General features: G+C 42.3%; 1 protein-coding gene across 9 annotated transcripts in view; it reads right to left on the reverse strand.

The window, feature by feature from the left end:
• Positions 1–14,034, reverse strand: part of RBFOX2 (RNA binding fox-1 homolog 2) — a 210,699-nt gene that overhangs the window by 170,157 nt on the left and 26,508 nt on the right. For all 9 annotated transcript variants that reach the window (XM_067309187.1, XM_067309177.1, XM_067309249.1 and 6 more), the window contains exon 2: positions 1,822–1,872. In XM_067309187.1, the coding sequence (XP_067165288.1) occupies positions 1,822–1,872 (51 nt within the window). The remainder of the gene's footprint in view (positions 1–1,821; positions 1,873–14,034) is intronic.

Raw genomic sequence — 14,034 nt, forward strand, 5'->3', positions numbered from 1 at the left:
GGTGACCCAACAGAAAGAATAGTTCTGGATTTTCAAATCAGAAGAATTATTAAGGGATGGGAAAGAAGAAACCTGAGAAGCAGGACACACTGATAGTCACCAAAATGATTTACCAAGAAGATCCAAAAACACCCCTAAATGGGTATAGTTAAGTGCAAAACACTTACATCTGCTCACAGAGCAGAGGATACCCCCCCCCCCCCCCCCCAGAACAGACAAGCGAGTCACCTTACAAGATCTGCTCTGAGGAGGCAATGCAACAGTAAAAGAGGCAGAATACCTTTTAAAAGATGTCCAAGAGGGCATCTTCAGGAAATAAGGTTCTTCACAATTTCAATATTAAATTACTCTACTTCAGGCCCAGTCCATACTAAAACTTTCACCTGAGCTAGTAATCAGGCTTAAGGCAGGAGTGGCTGACCCTGAAGAAAAGAATGTTAACTGCCACAAAGGGGCTTGGCTGCTAGCCGTAACAAGGTACGGGGGCATTTTACATCAGAACCAGACCCAGTGTAAATGCTGATGTCCAATGAATCCAAACTCACCAATTCGCTGAGGGTAAACATTGTGTGCTGAACTAGCATGGCACCTTCCCTGAAAGACCTGCAGGATCTGTGACTGGATTTGCCCCTCAAACAACCCGTGGCATAGCTTACTCAGCCTGGATAGAGTAGGATCATAACTCCCACAGCATGCTAATGCATAATATGTCTTTGTACTGGTTTACAGTTCAGCATATCTCAACAGATATTTCTAATAATTTCCTCCATAAGGAAATTCATACACATATTACAAGCACCAAAGACTTGAGCTCTTCAGTTGCTGTGCTGCACTGTGGAAGTAATAACATCTCCCTTTAAGCTGTTGCTACATATATCCAGTTCCCATCAAGATACAATGAAAATCACTTTCTTTATATAGCAGTACCTGAGAGGGCTAAAGAGCTTGATTTTAGTTTTGCTATTTGTTCATTACTGGAATACACTGCGATATTGATTTTCTTTGCATATTAATTTCCTGTTATGTTTGTTCATACTTTGCTTTGCTTTGCAGTAGCAGTACAGAATCCTGAAAAAATAACTTCATTCTAAGAAGGGAGATTTCATGTGCGACAGCTCTATCTTATAATCCATTACTTTTCATTTGTTCCAAAGCATCTCTTCCTTCCTTTGTGCAGATTCATTGACTGGGATTTCTCTGTCTTCTGCTAAGAGGCAAATGAATGCTTAGAGACACAATGCACTGAACAGTATGATTTTTGACTGCTTTAGAATTAGAACATCTTGAATTAGAGCAAGGGGCAGGCGCCCTGATGGACTTGAAAGGAAGGCAAGACAAGTTCATAAATACTAGAAACAACCCAATGGGACATGTTATTCCCTACTCCACCAGCAAAGGAAGCAAAGCAGACTCTCACAAAAACTCAGCGTTGTTTTGCTCCCCAGATGCTAGAATTACAGCAATAACAATAGAACAGGGCCAAGAGTGCACTGGCACTGAACATCTACATTCATTAAGGCTGAGAAGACAGACTGGGAGCTTAGGATAGAGATTTTAAGTTACAAGATTTTTAAGAATAAAGAATTTCCTGAGCCCTTGGTAACATGGATCATGTTTAACCCCTTACCAGGCATGTTGCCACATACTGCTGGAGTCCTAAAAAAGCATTCAATTTACCATATATCTCCACAAGCATTCCACAATAGAACAAAACAGTTTCCATTCCATAACAAACAAGAGGATCAGGAAGCTGTTGGACAAAACATCCATATGTGTACAGACACACACACACACACTCATTTACTGCAATCAGGCTCTTACTTGATTGTCTCTTGCTGGGTATCCATGATAACCTGAAGTCAGAGGCTCGTTCTGCAAGACAAGAATAGAAAAACTGAATGTAATGGTTACAAGGAATAGAAACCAAGGAATTACAGATCTGTCTCAACTCAGCTGAAAACAAGAACCTGCATGAAATCGGGAAAGAATGAGCTAAGATTAAAGTATTCTGCTAACTTCTTATTTTCCATGTGAGTCAATACACCTAAATACAGACTCATTTTCAACTGCATATGCCAAATTATGCAGAAAAAAATCACAGACATAAAATAAGCATAAAAAACCTATAATTTCATTTGTGTATAAATTCTGTAATTCTCCAAAGAATTTTTATATGCAAATCTCATTTACCATCAAGCAAACTGAACAAAATACAATATAAAGCTACAGAAGCAGCTGCCCACCTCACTCAGTATTGAAGAAATACATTTCTAAACATTAGCCATAAAAGTGTCAATTTTCTCTTTTCCAAAACTATTCTAGTACTTTAATATGAACTTAAAAAGAATTCAGTATAATTTAAATTAGCCTGGTAAGCCTGGACAATATCTCACACATTCCCAATAAGAAATCAATCCTCTAGACTTTCTTCCTTCACCCCAGAAGGGACTCTCAACCTGTAATTCTCATGCTATTGGCAACTCTGTCACACTATTTTTCAGGAATATATGAACTTCTGGAACTTCTCTATGAAATTCTCAAACTCTTTTCTAATTTAGCAGTGCAGTGTGGGTTAAATTAACACACCTAATGATACTGCTAAACGTTCATTCATTTTCTGTTAATCTGCCTCCCACACTTCCTATTCAAAATGGGGAGAGGGCACAGCCACACGCATCCCAGGCATGCATCTTTCTCTGTGGGTGAAGGATGAAATGAGCTGGATAAAGCTCATTTCTGTTCCATTCTGGTACTGCTGCTCATTCATGAGCAACTCCATGCAGCATGCTAGGGGAAACAAGGCCAGCAGTCCTCCATGATTAGTTTTTAGCCTGCTCCTCTCTGCTGTTATGGCTTATGAGGAGGAACTCCTAAGCCAGCCCTGTGTTTTTTCCAGTAACTCATGGCAGGGGGAGGAGCAGAGGGAAAGGGGGAGACCCTGACAAAACAGGGCAAAACTATCCCAAATTATGAAAAGCAAAGTTATCCTGGGGCTGCAGCTTCTAGCATAAGGTTGACAGTAACCATATATTCAGAAACTCTTCATAAGACTGTTAGCTGACCGTACAGATGTTTTGGGTTTTGTTTTTACCGGTACTGGAAAGGTTTCCCCTTCTCCTAATGGAGAGGAGCCTTCTGCCCTACACAGAACATGAGACCACTGACATAATTTCACAGTTCATGCAAGAATGCTTTAACATAACTTATGCCAAAAAGCAAGGCGCTAATAATTCAACACAGGGACTAGCAATGCTATTTTAAGTTCATATTTGTCCTCCTTCTCTTCCTCTTCACCTCAGACCTGCCCAGGGGATGCTCTGCAGCAACTTGCCAGGAAACATCATGCCTCTCCCTTCAGGCTCTCATGCCAAAGCTGCAGTAACAGGCATGCTACATAAGCTTCAAGGACAGCATAACTTTCGGCAGTCAGTTTTGGGGATTTGGAGTAATTAGTTATATAGAGCACCCTGAGAGTACTTTCTTCTCAATATGACCATAAAGAGCAAGCAGGTAAGGCATGAAACTCCACAAATAATACAGAAACAAAAGAAAACACACAGAAGCTGGAAGAAGTAAGTGAGGACTGAGAACTACAGTATTACAGTCCAAGCTAGTTTTTTGGTTTTACTGTGAACTTCATTAAAAAAAAAAAAAACCACAAGATGAAAATGCACAGCTGTAACTTTTCCTCATATATATACATTACAAGAAAATACTTTGATTGGAGTTTCTCACACACGCTACACTTCACCATTTCAGATAAGAGGAATAGACATCTGTTTAGTATCTCTCTTCTCCTGAAAGACCAGGCCAGGTACATTTTTAACAATATTTCTACACGTGTTCAAGGTCAGTACCATGTGTCCCAGTAAACTCTAATCTGTCTCAACACCTTGGAAACTAGGAAGGTTTTCACAAAGAGAATAAAGAACAAACAGAGAAGTTAGTACTACAGAAAGATATGGGCAGTGAATACAAGCAGAAAGTTATAAATGAAGAAAGGAAAGAATACATTGTTTTGAGGATGAAGGTCTTGGAGACTAACAAAAGGAACTGCCATGACTAGGCAGTGATAGAAGAGAGACAAAACTGAACTTCATGGGATTCCTGAAGTCAATCAAAGACACATGTCTAGAAACAGACAGGTTTTATAAGTAGAAGCAAAGCACAAGAGCATGAGAAGGAAGACAAAGACGATTACAGAATTCTGAGGGCAGTCCACAGTATGTAAGATGGCAGAAAGAAATAAAATAAACCAAGTGAAAAAAAAAATAGTCACAGCCTGCAACCTCCACTTTGTTTTTTGAAGACAAAAACCACAAACCACAAACTAAATGTTTGGGGGATGTTATTGCATCAGAAGGTAAAAGAAGAGGTGAAAGAAGATTACTTTAGGAAGCAAGACTTTTGAAAAAGTAGAGGTTAGAAAGAGGGAGGAAGCTGGAGCATTAAGGTCACAAAAGGGCCAAAGATATCTCTGCCTTTCATACAGAAATGCTGCCATGAAGTACTGAACTATTTGCAAAATCCCTGCTGTGCATATCATTGCTCTAATTGAACTCAGCTCTCCAAGAGAAAGCAGGAAGTGCCTAGGGAAACTGTCTCCCGCCAATAATCTCCAGTGCTGCCAATTTTACAGGTCACTACAGGTGAATCCGGGGCCTGCTGCATGATTATTCCATACAGAGTCTGCTTTTGTTGAAGCCTAAACAGAGCAAGAAGTGAAAGAGTTAAACTCCTATGACTGGAACAGAACAACCCAGTTATAACCAGAGAGAAAATCCCTGCTAGGTAGTAAGGGATCTAAACGAGAAAAGGAAGCAGAAACCGAGGGTAGAAGCTGAATCTCCTTCTCTGCCTGCACATGCACAAAACTAATTTCACAAAATGACAGTGAAAAGAGAGAGGTAAGATTTAACACAGATAAATACCCTGCCCACAGACACAAACGGAGTCTGTCTTCCAGTATGAGCCTGGTGGGACCAGGGAACCCCCAGCTAATTCCAGTTCTCTCACGGCTCTCTCACACCAATTAGATTTCTCCTTCTACACCAACATGCAACCAGACATTCATAGAGAAATTTAGTTAGGCGGTGCTAGTCCACAAAATCAAATCAAATTGCCATTGGGACGTTTCATTACTTAGTTTACTACTGAAAGGCATTTCTCAGCTGCTCGTAACCTGCTTTAAAGCAGGAGGGGAAAAAAAATAGAAGATAATACACTACATAAGATTTCATCAGTAAGAAATGATCAGTTCTACACATGCTGCTACCTATGAAAAAGGACAGAGGAGTGGAGTACTCATCTAGAAGAAATGTCATAGCTGTAAGGTTTAAAAGTCCCCTAAAACAGAGCTAAATTTTAGCTCAGATAGGCAATAATTCTCTTTGACCTGACTTGACTCCAAAACAAATTAATCTTAAATTATGGACTCACCATTTTGCCAGAAAACTCGATCAGAGAGGCCTAATTGGCAATTGTTTTTTGGCTACCAAACTGAACTTAAAGCCTGCAGCCTTAAAACATCATTAGGAGGAATTGTTAGCTTAGTAAATTCACCCACTGATTCTATTGCTAAGGAAATATATCTGTTTAATCCAAACTTAAATTTAAAATTAAAGTGTCGAGTCCTTTTGGTTGCAAAGATAACCTCAGAAGTGTGACCAAGCATGATCTTTCTTGACTGGGTTTTCAGTATGCCTGTTTTGCTGATGATGCCAAGAAAAGTGGAGTGAAGTTAATGTAATTCTTATAAGTTTCATAACTGCCTATAGGTTCTGAGCAACAACAGTAAAACACAGAAGAACACTGCATTTTCCTCCATTCTGGCTACCTCTGAAAGCTATCACCTGGCACAGCAGCCAGGTGGCTTGGAGAGCAGGGGAGAAGGAGAGCTCTAACACAAGGAAGCCAGAAACACATGGACTACAAAGATCAGTGAAATAAAGGAGACAAAAAGTTACTTGTTCCTCCCAAAAGCAAAATGGAATTTTTAAGTGGTAAGATAGCACAAGCTACACATTTACCAGATATTTACAGTAGACAAACAGAATCCATTTTTTCTAAAACACAAAGAATAGGATTTAAAAAAAAAAAGGGGGGGAGGAAGGGAAGCACTGAAACATCAGCAACTAAGCTATTAATCTCAAAGTGAGAAATGCAAAAAAGGGAAGCTGATGAACCAGACACCAATTCCAGCAGTGTTGTCAGAAGCTTAGTGGTTCACCATCGTTTTTGCTTTATTTCTTCCATAGCAGGAAAGACAGAATCCCTGTGTTTCAGGGGCTCTGACAAAGTATTTTAGCAATTTAACTGTGACAGAGCACAAGGAAGTCTGTAAATGCCTCGACTTTATTATCAACTAATAAGAAAAACAGTATGTCTTCTCAAAAGCCTTACTTGTACAAGTTACTGTAAATCAACAAAAAGGAAATACCTATTTCTTTGTCTAAGTGTGTATGATGCATTCAGATTGCCTTCTTGATTGTCTGTGCCCTCTCCCTACTTCAAATTATCTGTGGACAAAATTAACGGGAAAAGCAGCATCTAAGGCTGAACTACGGATTATTAATAAAAAAACTGAACTAAAGTAATTTTTAAATGGATCTTAACATCGCCCTTCTCCCTTGATACTTATCCTAATTTGATGTATAGTGCTCCCTAATCACTCTGCAGTTCCAATAACTGCATCTATAGCATGGGACGCTTCCCTTTAGCTGTCCTCACTTTCAGTTAAATTTGGTTCTTGGCTTTGGCCAGTTTCCAAATATACAAACATCATGCAACAGAAGAGGTCCATTTATTCATTTCCTTGCGAGTGTACTAACATCAAAACCACTGTTTATGGAGATGTAAGTAACAAGACTCACATTTCACTCCTTACGTGTTCTGTCTTTTTTTTTTTTTTAATGTATATTTAAGGACTACAAGCAAGAGGTTTTGATAAAAGGCACCACACTAAGTACAGGGTGCACCACTGTGCTTGTTCGCTTAAAAAAAAAGATACGTTTGCTGATGCGGATACGGCTTTCCACACCTGCCCGAATGGCTGAGGCTGTTTCTCCAGGAAAAGAAACCCGGAGGAGCTGCAGCGCCAGGACTCTCCCGCGGCACGAACCGGGCGAGAGGCAGATCCCGCCCAGAGAAACGGCCGCGGCCTTCCCTTCCCTTCCCTTCCCGGGGGCCCGCGGCGCATCCGGCGGCCCTGAGGCGGCCCCTCTTCCTTCCTGGAATTCTGGCCCCGTCGCCACGGCGACCGCAGCCTCCGGCTCCGGCCCCGCCGCCTGCCAGGCTTCCCCTTCTCCTAAAAATACCGTGTTTTTCAGTAGGAGCGGGAGCTGAGCTTGGAGGCGAGGGAGGCTTTCCCCGCCGAGCGGGGCGGCGCCGGGCAGAGGCCGAGCCTCCGCCGGGCTGCGAGCGGCTGTGCCGGGCGCCCGCTCCCAACGCGGAGAGTTTCCCGTGCGGCCTGTCGCGTCGACTAAGCAAGCCAGCGAACGGGCTGAGAAAGGCCTGTCAGTGCTCCTGTCCTACGTGCTGCTTGACTTGCAAGTCTCACTAGCGCTTCAACTGCTGTAGGGATTGTGTAAGCCCCCCCCCCCCAAAAAAGGAGGAATTAAAAAAAGGAAAGAAAAAAAAATCTGAATTCCTTGTGGCATCATATCCGGCATTTTCCCACCTAGAACATACATTTCTTCAACAGCGCAGATGTTTGGGCTTTCATTTGCTTCCCCGGACAAAACAAGCATTCAGCAAGGAAGCAGTCTTAGGCACGCAGCTGTAGGTAAATACCTGGGTGCCCCAGTAAAAACTCAATGGGGAACGGCCATGCATTTCTTCCCGCACGACAGCCAAAGGCCTTTGCGCAGCTCACTCAGGGCAGAGCCACCCATTTCCCATCAGGCTGCACTGCAAGGAAAACCGAAGCTAGGCGTCAGAAACGCCGCCAGAGAAAGCAGTCACAGCCACTCGTTCCCCCTTGCATCGCCTCCTCCATGGTGCCAGTATAAGCATTTGTCTTCCCCATGTGGTGAACTGGAACAGGCAACTAAGGCAGATCAAAAATAACCATGTATTTTTCTATGTGTTTTCAGCTGAATCTGCTCTTCGACCTGGCTGCAGAAAGTGGCTGCCAGCACAGCTGGGGATGGGCAGAGGGAACGCAGCCAGAGGTACCGAGAGGAGACAGGTCCACTGCTTCGGACACAGTATCCGCTCAAAGGGGCTTGCCAGCCTCCTGTTCCCAAAACAATGCCCGTCTCCACAATAGCAATACGACATCCTGGAGTCCCATACATTCTGCAGCTCACTATTGAGTTTGAAGGCTCTCTCCTCTGCTGTAATTAATCACGGCCGAGCAGAAGAGAACCCAGACGAGGCAGAGCCTCACAGAGCAGGAAGCAGAGTACAGAAAGGCATGCCAAGAGACACGCATTTTTCAGGGCAGAGTCCCAACTCTAGGTTGTTTTACTACCCAGTGACATAGTGAAGACAAGAAAGGAAGGTGATGTCAGATTAACAAAAATAGCCTTCTGCCCTGACCAGAATTTGAATAATTTGGAGCAATTAGCCAGGCAAGCATACAAGGTAGCCAGTAGGGATTAGTAAAGCAAAACAAGACGACTTTCAGAGGAAGCTGTCTCCCCGACAAACAAAACAGCAGTGAAGTCACCCAAACTTGTTGGTGTGATTTTCTGGCTCAGAAGTGGGGATTATCATATCTTTGCTATTCCTTGCTTTACCAAGGCATTTCCTACTTTGCTCTTTTCCTACCAGCTTGTCTTACCAATTCGCACAATTACAGATGGATCCCAAATAAAAGAAAAAAAAACTTAAAAAAAAAAGACTTTAAAAAAACACAAAAAAACAACCCTAAAAACATGACTAAGAATGTAAAAAGAAGATGCATTTGAAATATGCATCGTCTTAACCCCGATCTCCTGGCACTTCTGTTCTGAGAAACTCTCTACATACAACAAGACCAATAATCAGTTGGTACAGCAGAAGCTGTAAAATTGAATACACACAAGTATATATTTGACCAAACTATATAAAAAGACAGCATTTAAGCTTTCAGGCCTCTTAAAAATTTAGTATGCAACAAGCTTACAAACACACATTCAGATTCTAAGCTGACAGTGCCCGTATGAAGCTACCATATACAAAGATGATGCCTATAATTTTGCAGAGAGAAGGAGAGCTTTCATACATAGAATGCACTTTCACAGAAAAAAATGGAAGAGTCAAGTATTTTACAGAGATTCTTTACAACAATTCAGGGTTTTCTTTTTTGATAGGGAAGTAGCTTTCTGTAGGTCAGAAGAAGCTTTCCACCAATTGGGCTTTTCATTCTCCAGATCAGACAAGGGATGGTTTTGGCCTCTTGAAGAGATAAGATTTCATTAGTTTAATAGAATTTTAAATGCGAAAAACATACAGGTTTTTTGAACTACATATGGCAGCATCTTCACACTGCTCTGCGCATAAAGGGGTTACAGCCTGCTGGCATGACCTATGCTGGCAACAATATAGCCAGTGCAATTTAAAACACCTGGGAATACTGCACGCCATGTGAGATCTATGATCCAGCAAATACAAGGACAATCTGCACATAGGGAAGTCAGTAGCACAGAACATTGATTTCCCTCCTCTTTTAGTAGGCAGTATCATTTTAAAAATGGCAGCTCGTCTTCACTCCTGCTCTTACCTAACAGGAAGCAGGACAGGAGTCCTAACAAGGCTTTAAAATCCAGCTCTGGGGACACCTTTGGATGCCAAGATTACATGGGGCTGAGGAGGCATTTCACACTTAGTTTTTGCTAATCCACTCATTACAGGGCAACATAGAGCACAAAAATCCAACTTGCTCAAACACGACAGCTACAAGTTTTGTAAGGTGAGGAAGGCTATAGAGTTTCTCCTTAGCAAACAGTTTTACTGCTTATGCTTTCTCAGAAGACAGGATGAAGAACATGGGAGAGAACAGAAAAGAGAGAAGAAAGAGCTCAGATACAGAAGGGAAGTCAGTAGATGAAGAACATCTTGGCTGGTGAAGCAACAGCCTCTGGGTATCTACAAAAAGGCTAACTGGAAAGAAGCATACACTTTCTTTCCAGCAAGAAATCATTTGTTATATTACCTGCAGAAGAAAAGACTGAAGCTGATTTGTTGGTTGGGCATGATGAGACAGCGATATAAAATTAAAATCAGCCTTGCTTTTAGGGAAACTGACATGAAGAAAGGTGAAACAGCACATGATTCAGAGTAAACCACGTTGTATACCAGGTCCAGGCAAATAGGTGTGAGAGAAATGTTCTGCGCCCTGGACATTCTGGCCTGATTGTATCAAGTTGCTCTAGACAGTTATAGAAATCATTCTCCCAGGTTCATGTTACAGACTAATTTCTCTTTCCCCAAAGACATTATTTCTTTGAATAGCCTAGACAATCACAGTTTCATCTCCTGGGTGCTACAGCTGCCCACAGCCTGCTGGCAGTGAAGAAAGGTCAGACCTCAGGAAGGAAGAGTGAAGGGCCAGAGCCGAAATGGCAAGGGGTTAAAAAGCCTGAGGGATGGAGGAAGCATGGAGCTTGGGGCACCGGGTAAAGAAAAGGAAGGCTTCATGAGCGTTTCAGCAGCGACGGCTGGTTCTGATTAAGCCTGTATGATTGTGGGGCTGCACAGGAAGCGCTGGGGGGAGGGTGCAGGTCTCAGTCATTGCCATCCCAAACACACTAGTAATCTTTGTGTTCCAGCAGCACCATCTGGAATCAGTTAGCAAGAAACAACTCCCAGGCCTTCCCTCCACAAAAAAAAAAGTCACACTTAAGACCATTAAGCCTGGCCCCTTCGTCCCCCTCCTAGAAAGCTTCTCTTCCTGCAATAGCAGCAAACAAAAGGGCATCTATGCAAGAGAATGAACCCCCTCAAGTAAAGCTTATGCAGCGCGACAGCCCTCTCTGCTCACAAGAGGCATCACAAGAGGCAGAGAAAGACATCAAACCCTCCCTCACCGGGTTACATGTTCCTGTAGAAGTAGCACCGGTGGCAAAGTATCCAGGGCACTAATCATACCTAGTAAGATAAACACAGGGAGAACCTGGAACACTAACTCCAGCTGTAGCTGTAGTATCCCCAAAGGGGAGCCACGCATTTAAGGAATGCCGGTTCTGAATTTTGCCCCCATCGAACCTCTCATTTCTGTGCCAAATCGGTGCACAGATGTGAAAGAATCCACTCCAGGGAAGAAAAGCATTCTAGACGCACCTAAGAATTTTAAAACTGTTCTTAAAAGGACAGAAAGTTGATGATGAAAAGCGCATCATCGTGGTGATGCTTCCTTGCTGTCCCAGAGGTACCAAGAATCAAATGAGCCACAGAGACTGAACTAGCCATTTCCACCCTTGAAAGGGCTCCTCCTGATAAGGATTGCAACAGACCATTAGTGCCTCAGCGCATGTTCTGGAGACAAAGAGAGTGTCTGTCTCCAAAATTACGTTTGCTAATATTTTAAAAGGCAAAAGGAGAGGTCATGACTGTTGAATTTGACCAGAGTAAATCACCATGTAACAGTCTGTTTATCAGAGAGATACTCCCTTGCATAAAGTTGGCAACAGTTGCTTGCTCCATGACTACCCTATGAAGGGCCTTTACCCTTCCTTTCTTGCTTCTACCTTTATTCACCTCTCCCCTGCACATCAGTATTTTTCAGGGTTTTTCTTCTAAGCGCTACACACTTATCTACAAAAAAAGTTCAAACATACCTAAACAAAATCAAAGCAAACCTTTCAACAAAGCAATTAGGCAATTGCATGTGAAAAGTAACACAACTGATTCCTACTACAGTACCATGTCATTCTGTTGCACAAAACATGTCTTTGCTTTTCTCCTTACACCCACCCTGCACCTGAATACCATTTCTCTGAGCCACAAACAGTCTGAATTGGATGTGGCCATATGCCAAGGTCCTCTATTATCTGAGTATAATTTATAAAAATAATTTTTTTTAAAGTCTTAAAATAACAGATTTTCTCAGTCATTAACCAAGGACTCCTTGGAATCCACTTCTGTTATACTAACCTCCTTGCCACTTCTGCAAAGCTAACTTTGCTAAACACGATTAACTCCTCTGCCCTGAGATGCCAGCATGGTAACTGTGGTCACACCTCTTTCCTCAGTATATGAAAAGTGACAAATCCTGCCTAAGCTATCAGAAATACCCACCCCAGACACTGTCCAGTACGACACATTACAGTCAGTGGTCCAACCCAGTCCAACAACCAAATCTGACCTGGACTCAAAATATTTAAAGGAGGAATGAAGAATCACAACGCAAACAATGGCTACAGCTAGAAAGGGGTTAAAATTGGGAGGAAGGGAACACTAATCACAAACTCTCCTTCCCTCCCAGAGGAGGAACACCTCCTTTCTAGAACAGTTTTGAGACAAATTTCAGTGCATGCTTTGTTTTGAAATTTTAAGAGAAAGGAAGAAAGACCTTCCCTTCATTTGGAAGGCTGCATCCAAGCAGTTGGGAGAGCACCCTAGAAAGAAAGGAAGATTAAAAACAAAACAAAATCCAGCCCTCCTATACGGACACAGTGAGGCATTTACAGTAAATTACTGTTTCCATTTAGTTGCACACAGAAGCAAGACAAACCACTCTTAAAGGCATTTCTAAGAAGGATCACGTTACTGTGGAGAGCAAACTTATCCCGCAAGGTACCTTTAAGTGGTCTGAATTCTTAAGTTTGTCCCAGATCAGAGTACTAGTCCCGCTTATAAGGGAAAAGCTGCTGCTGCTTGTAATCCACCCAGAAAGGCCAAGAACTTTATGTATTAATGGAAAATGAAATGAGAGACTGCCAGCAGTATTAGACATTGCAATATTCTCATGCCATTCTACATCCCAAGTATAAATACAGCCTTCAACCACAAAAATAAGATTGAAATCAAACAAGAGGTCATAGGAACAATTCAGGTCTGGGAAAGGTCAAGACAGTTGTCAGAGATTTTTGTGGTTACTGCAGTATTAAAATGCCAGGCTGCTGCACCAGATACCTAAGAGGCTGCAAGACTTGGGTCTGCTGAAAAGGCAAGAGATAGACATGGTTCTTGCTTGTAGCATACCTCAGTACTGCAAAGTATTTCTGTTATTTACCAGCTTTAAGCTTAAAGCCCCCAAAAACCTCATAGACAGAAGAGAAAAATTCTCATAAATAGAAAAAAAAAACCTCCTTAAGTCCCACCCTATTGTCTTTACAGATATTCCAAAACCACTGGAAAGAGACACATACATACACACACCCCCTCAGAGGAGGTCTCGAAACCCCAGAATGCACATTCCTGCAAATACCACACAAAAGCATCAAAGCCTCATCCATTCCCCATCTGCAAGGCAATGTAATAAATAAGTCACTCTACCAGCAGTGGAACTAACTGAAACTAGTTTCTTATTTCTTAAGATCTTCTGACTCCCTAGCTACTTCCCATCCCAGCCTCCTGCAGCAATAACCACAGCTCCCCCCTCGCTCTGTCCCTACAATATTCCCACCAAGCAGAAGGCAGTACACTGCGGCTAGTCCAGAGCTACATGCAGGCAGGCAGGCTGGCCAGCACGTCTGTGTTGACTGTCTGTTTAGTTGCTCCATATGGAGTGCATAGTACACAAATTTTGACTGCCTTTCCCTCCATAGGGCACTAATCCAGATATCTCTCACCTAATCACCATTTTTCATGAAGCTTTTAGGAATGTGCTATCATTACAGTTCTTCTCCTTTCTCCCTCTCCCCCTTTTTAAAAATCACTTTTAAATGTGATTGAAATTACCACTGGGTTCATAAATGTGTATGTGTGGAAAGGAACTGTCAAAGCACATTCACGTAAGTCTCATTTCCTTCAGAATTTAGTCTGAAAACTCTTCCCTGTGCAATCCCTGGAGGTTTATTTGCATTAAGAAGTTACATTTCCCTTCCTAAATCTGCAGATGAAATGCAGAACAGGAGAGATCTCAAAACACTCTGCTCCTGAAATTAC

This window comes from Apteryx mantelli, chromosome 1 (genome assembly GCF_036417845.1).
Source record: "Apteryx mantelli isolate bAptMan1 chromosome 1, bAptMan1.hap1, whole genome shotgun sequence".
Classification (NCBI taxonomy): Eukaryota; Metazoa; Chordata; class Aves; order Apterygiformes; family Apterygidae; genus Apteryx; species Apteryx mantelli.